The sequence below is a fragment of the Phanerochaete carnosa genome (genome assembly GCF_000300595.1).
Source record: "Phanerochaete carnosa HHB-10118-sp unplaced genomic scaffold PHACAscaffold_3, whole genome shotgun sequence".
NCBI lineage: Eukaryota > Fungi > Basidiomycota > Agaricomycetes > Polyporales > Phanerochaetaceae > Phanerochaete > Phanerochaete carnosa.
The window spans coordinates 1616739-1622712 of NW_006767630.1; the positions used below are offsets into that span (position 1 = coordinate 1616739).

The window sequence follows — 5974 nt, forward strand, 5'->3', positions numbered from 1 at the left end:
ATCATTGTCCTCATCCGCATTCTCTTTGTCAGAGATGGGATCCTGCACAGGCTGAGGCGGAGCAGAAGGCTGGACCTTCCACCACTCGCCAGGAGGCCTGGCATTGCGCCTGGGATGACGCTCTGCCAGTGATGGTTCAGGGGACTCGATGTGAGATCCAGAAGACCTGGGCTGCTGCTGAGAACGAGCAGGAGGTGGCTGGGGCGATGGAGAGAAGGAGACAGAAGGCGAATTTGCTGGTGGAGCATGAGGATGGACTTGATGATTGTCTGCAGCGGCTGGACGCTCAGCAGGCTCGTGTTGAGCACCACCATGCATCTCCCCCCGAACACGAGGCTGAGGAGGATCCACAGAGCCGGAAGACGGACCAGAAGGCTAGTAGAACTCGACCTCATGGGTAGAAGCTGACGGAGAAGGCGTCAAGGGCGGGTGGGCGCGGAAAGAATGGGCATCTGACCAGTTCCTGAGGCCAGGGAGATATTGTTCGTCAAAAACAGCGCGTTCGGAGATGATAGCTCTCTTAGTGGACGGATTGTAGAACTTCCAACCCTTGTAGCCAGGTGGATAGCCAATAAACACGCACTTCTCTGTGTGAGAGCCCAATGCGCCGCGTTTATCCTTCTGCACATGCACATATGCCATGCAGCCCCAGATGCGCAAGTGTGACACATCTGGTTTCCGGCCATAGAAGGCCTCATAGAGTGTTTTGCCAGGCAGCACGGTGGTGGGGCAGCGGTTGAAAACGTGCATCAGCGAAGACAAGGCCTCTCCCCAGAACGACGGCGGTAAACCAGCCTCAGAGAGCATAGCAATGATTCTCTCTGCAAGGACGCGATTAAACCACTCAGCTTCACTGTTCTGCTGCGGCCGATTGCGCACAATGTGCTGTCTTTCGATGCCGCGCTCGTGGCAGAACTTCTCAAGCTCCTTACTCATGTACTCGCCACCTTTGTCATCTTGAAGTGCACCGATGCGCTCTCCAGTCTGGTTCTCAGCATGGGATTTGAACTGCTTGAAAGCGGAGGTCGCTTCAGCCTTGGTCTTGGGCAGGATAACAGCCCTCAGATGCGTCGAGTCGTCAATGAAGGTGATCCAATAGCGGTTACTAGACTGGGTGCGAACAGGAAGAGGATCGGCCTCCTGCTTCGAGTCGAGCTTATCCCAGTGACTAGGTCGCCTTTGGATAGATCTCGAATACTCTGAAGGTGCGCATGAGCGAATCGACGGTGCCAGAGCAACTCATCGAGTGATGATAGAGTGGACGAGTTGGCGACTTGAGCAGAATCCATAGCAGGGATGACTGTTTGATTGAGGTAGGTGGTGTTAGAGGCGTTGATAGAGGCGCACAACAGTGTCTCGCCATTGCGGTCAAAGTCCATGCGATCAGAACAGATGTGAACATTGAAACTGCGATGACGAACGAGATACAGGACAGAGAAGAGGTTGGAGCTGAGCTCTGGTACATGCAGCACTCTACTGAACTCCAGCTCGCGCACCAGCTTCCCTTTAACCTCTGGAGCGAACACTACTGACCCTACACCCTCAGAGTAGACAATGTGATCGTTTGCAAGACGAACAGCAACTCTCATTGGGGTGTAGTTGTGAAGCCAGTGTTTATGGGGCGTCATATGAGAAGTGGCCCCTGTGTCTGCAGTCCAGAGGAGGTGAGAGGCAAACTCTGTACACAGCCAGAAGGCAATTATTGGCAAGGCTCTGTGGCACCAGTTCACTACAGTGGTTATTCTGAAGCAGAATATGAGACAGAAAGCCAGACAGCAAATGATGGGAAGCTAAGAAAATGCTTGGAAAATATGCGTTATGGAGCCTGCACAGATGCAGATACAGTGACGACCTAAAGTATTGCAACAGACTACAGAGGGATGTTAAGATTCCTCAATATCTCCGTGAATATTATAGATGGCTGAACACATTGTATATGATTTTTAAACTGGACAACTAGCTGTATTTTCCCAAGGTATCGCCTTGTAGCAGAAAGTGTATGCTGGAAGAGTATATAATTTGTACTATAATACAGACTGTACAATAAAATTGACTCTGCACATATTCAAATGGAGCTAGTTGTATAGTATGTGTACAAATATAATCATGTGATAGAGTACATGGTGTAAACAGATTTTGGGAAACTTTCCTCTCCACATTGTGGAGTTAGATATGTGCAAACTGCTATAAGAGAAACAAGCCAATGTGATATGTCCTACAGTTCATTCAAATGGAGGCATAATCACATCATTATATTTGTACACATACTATACAACTAGCTCCATTTTAATATGTGCAGAGTCAATTTTATTCTACAGTCTGTATTCTACTACAAATTATATGATAAATATGCATATTTTCAGCTATTTTTGATATACTCTTCCAGCATACACCTTCTGCTACAAGGCGATACCTTGAGAAAATACAGCTAGTTGTCCAGTTTGAAAACCATATACAATGTGTCCAGCCATCTGTAATATTCACGGAGATATTGAGGAATCTTAACACCCCTCTGTAGTCTGTTGCAATACTTTAGGTCGTCACTGTATATGCTATGGGGCTACAAATTTCACTTTGTGAAGTTAGGGAGTTTACAACCTTTGTGAGTACCTTTCTGGCCTTGACAGCTCTACTATCCTCTCCAGCTAACATCTCTGACTCTCTGGCAAATATCCTCTTCACAGCTTCAAACATGGTGTGTGTCTTCAATGGTGACTTGGTAATATAATCTGTGACATAAGCTACAACAGACTTGATAGCTGTACCAGATAGTAAGCTTGTGACATCAGTGTTGCATCTCATAAGATATGTAAGCACAGGCAAGAAGGTGTTGAGCATGACCTCTCCTTTCTTCAAGCTCAGGGCACCTGTCTTTGGATCTACCTGAGTTTCTAGTAGGATTGGACGAGGAAATCTGCTTTTGCAGGTACCATACTTGTTGTTCTTACAGCCTTTGTTACAGGAGTGCATATTGGTCAAGAAGAGCAGCTCATTTACTGTCTTGGTGAACTGTTCTCACTATAACATGCTTGAATTGCAGGCTATACACAAGTGTTGGCAATCACTACCACATGGAGAAGGTATAGACTTAGGCAAGGTAGTTGTGGGATCCTGTCTGGAAGGGTTGTTTGCTTCTCTCCATCTCAAGATTATTGGCTACCTCTGTCATAGTCTTGCCAATAAATTCGCCTATATGCACACTTTCCAAGTATTCCACCATTCTCTTCTGGAACTCTGACTCTGAATCCATCCTTTTATCTCTAATTTCTTGAGGAGTTAAAGAGTGCTTGATCCATATAAGCATGTGCATATGTAGAGTCAATCTACCTTGCTGTTTAACAGTTCCATAATATCCAGCTGTCTTGCCACACAATCCTGCATGTTTACTGTTATAACCAAGTACATGTTTAATGAAAGCTTCAGTCATGACCTTGAAAAATCGAGCTCTAGCTACAGGATTATTTGCGATAAGCCTACAGCGTTCATTCTCTGATAGTGGAACCCAACTGCGCGAATGGCTGAGAACACTCAGTTCAAATGGTAAGAATGGGAACAAATTATATTTCTTCATTCCGTGAGGGAGAACTGTAAGTACATAGAAATAACAGAATAAATAATGGAGTGAAGTACCTTCGTTCCGTGAGGGAGAACTGGAGAAAAGGAACAAAGGGGAAACAGTATATAAGGGCGAGTACACCAAGTACAAGCAGGGTCTGAAATGAGTCCAAAAGAAGCAGTCAAGTGTTTATATGAAGAAAGAGCTGATGCCATTGTGTGCCACCAAGCTCCTGCGTACTGACCGTGTAACCGTTGGGTTGCAATAGCCTGGCAGGGAAAATCCTCTCATTGGTGTCTGCAAGATAGATGGCAATTGGATGCTTAATATCTGCAGGGGCATATGTGATAAACCAACTTGGAGCACCAAGATATGATGTCAAGGACCAGATCTGGTTTCTCACGTGCTTGTGGCTTGTCCTGGACGCAGGTACATGTGCTCCTATGTAATCTATGTCATTGATCATCTTGTAACACTCTTGTTGCTCTGGTGTCAAGTCATCAACCTTTACAAGGCCTTTCTCAAGCTTCTCAATCATTTCTGTAAGCACAGAGTCCTTGGTGTTGAGTAGACAAGTAGAGATATGGTCAAAGTTGTTCTTGTTAGCTAGCAAATAACCTCCAGTAGTAGCCTTCTTAATCTGCTCATGATTGAAGGCAATCAAGGGAAAGTTAGGATCCATCTGAAATCTCTTGTCATGGTACATAAGTGGGTGCTTATGCAACATTTCAGACACAGCTTGCTGACTTCTGTTATTGCCAAGGCCACCTAGACCATATGGAAAGAGCCAAGGGAACATCTGTGGATATAGCTGAGGATTATCAAATAAGCTCTCTGGATCTTTCTCGTGAGCAATAGCTAATGCCTTTCCACCTTGTTTGAAGTGTTTCAAAGCCTTATTCCTGATATTCCCACGCTCATCTCTGTTGAGCAAGTCAATAAGCTGGTCAGAAGTCAAGGTATGGATAGTAAACGGGCAGTTTCCTTCACTTGTTCCATCCTCTTCCTCATTATCATTGACAGGTGGAATATCTTTTGGATACTCTGCCATATTGTCTTTAGAGACATGTAATCACAGTACTTACGCTTGAGCCACTCCAATGCAGCTAACATATGGTTATGCCTGATTAAAAATGGTGTACGCTTGTAATCCTCAGGTGTAGGCTTAGTTAGACCAATGTATAAAAATGCCAATACATCATAAAGTTCCTCACGCTTTGGTGATAAGACTGAAAGAATTTGAGCATAGATATAGCATGGCATACAGCATTTGCTCGCATTTTATGCATTTTTGACTTGGATACTCTTACAACACAATAGTTTCTGATTACCTTAGCTATGAGCAGCTGCTCAGTCCATGATATGTCTTGTAGTTGTGGTGGAACTTGACCAATCCACAGACCATTAGCTAAGGCTAAGTGAGGAATTCTTTGTTCTTGCAAGCTGTCATGGCATTTTGAGCATATATGCTTATAGCTCTTATCAAGCAGAGGACCAAATATATCTACAACTAGTTGCTTTGCAAAGTGTCTCTCACAACAAGTTATTTCAGGGACTTGTAAGCAGGATAGCAAGCCTTGATCAATGTCTTAAAGTCAGCTCTTTGACTAACTTTAAAGCACCACATACATCACAACCATATTCTTCAAGGTTTACAAATGATGTTTGCTTATAGAAACCATTGATGATCTCAGTAATCAGATGATTTATTGGAGGCTTTGGTGGAAATTGCAAGAATTTGTATCTAGCTTGAATATACTCTTTCTTTTTAGCTTTGTATTCCATGCTATTTGCTTTGTTTTCATAATATTTTGTAAAATTCTTTGTTAGAATTTGATTCTTATTCTTTTGATAATATACTTACAATACTTTGTATTTGACAGTACATCTTTATTTGACTCAAATAGAATTAGATATTTAGTACACTCAGTGCAGCTATGTCATTTGAGTTTATTACTAGGGTTATGTGGGCCGTAGCATATATGCTCGGCAGGTATAATTTCCTCATTTGTTATGTGAATCTTATGAATAATGTGTCTACTATTGGCAACTTGTCTGTTAGGTGTAGCATATATATACCACTATAGTAGTGTAGCATGAAGACATCCTTCAACGACTAAAATATAGGCTCATTGTTTCATTTCTACCACTAGTCAAGTATAGATTCACAAGTTTACTAGTTTCTAAACTGTCTGCTTGGTCAGACAGTGCAAAGCTTATCAGATTATACCTGGTGCCTGCAGCCAAGCCAGAATTTAGAAAGATGGCTTCTGTAGCCATGCCACAAGGTGGCTAGAAGCTTTGATTACCCAAGCCCCACTCAAGTTGAACTGGGATGCTCTTGTGGTCTAGCCTGTCTGAGCATGACAACAGAACAGAGCTTTTGGAGATGGCCCCTGTAACTATGCCACAATGTGG

At 43.7% G+C, this 5974-nt stretch overlaps 2 protein-coding genes across 2 annotated transcripts; both read right to left on the reverse strand.

Annotated features, from left to right (window-relative positions):
• Positions 1–2646: 2646 nt before the first annotated feature.
• Positions 2647–3009, reverse strand: PHACADRAFT_65400 (uncharacterized protein; the record flags this gene model as incomplete). Its single annotated transcript, XM_007393192.1, has 1 exon — positions 2647–3009. A coding segment is annotated over one exon (363 nt), but the record flags the coding sequence as incomplete, so codon positions are not given.
• A 322-nt stretch (positions 3010–3331) lies between these two features.
• Positions 3332–4262, reverse strand: PHACADRAFT_45888 (uncharacterized protein; the record flags this gene model as incomplete). Its single annotated transcript, XM_007392684.1, has 2 exons — positions 3332–3489; positions 3809–4262. Coding segments are annotated over 2 exons (612 nt in total), but the record flags the coding sequence as incomplete, so codon positions are not given.
• Between the last annotated feature and the right edge of the window lie 1712 nt (positions 4263–5974).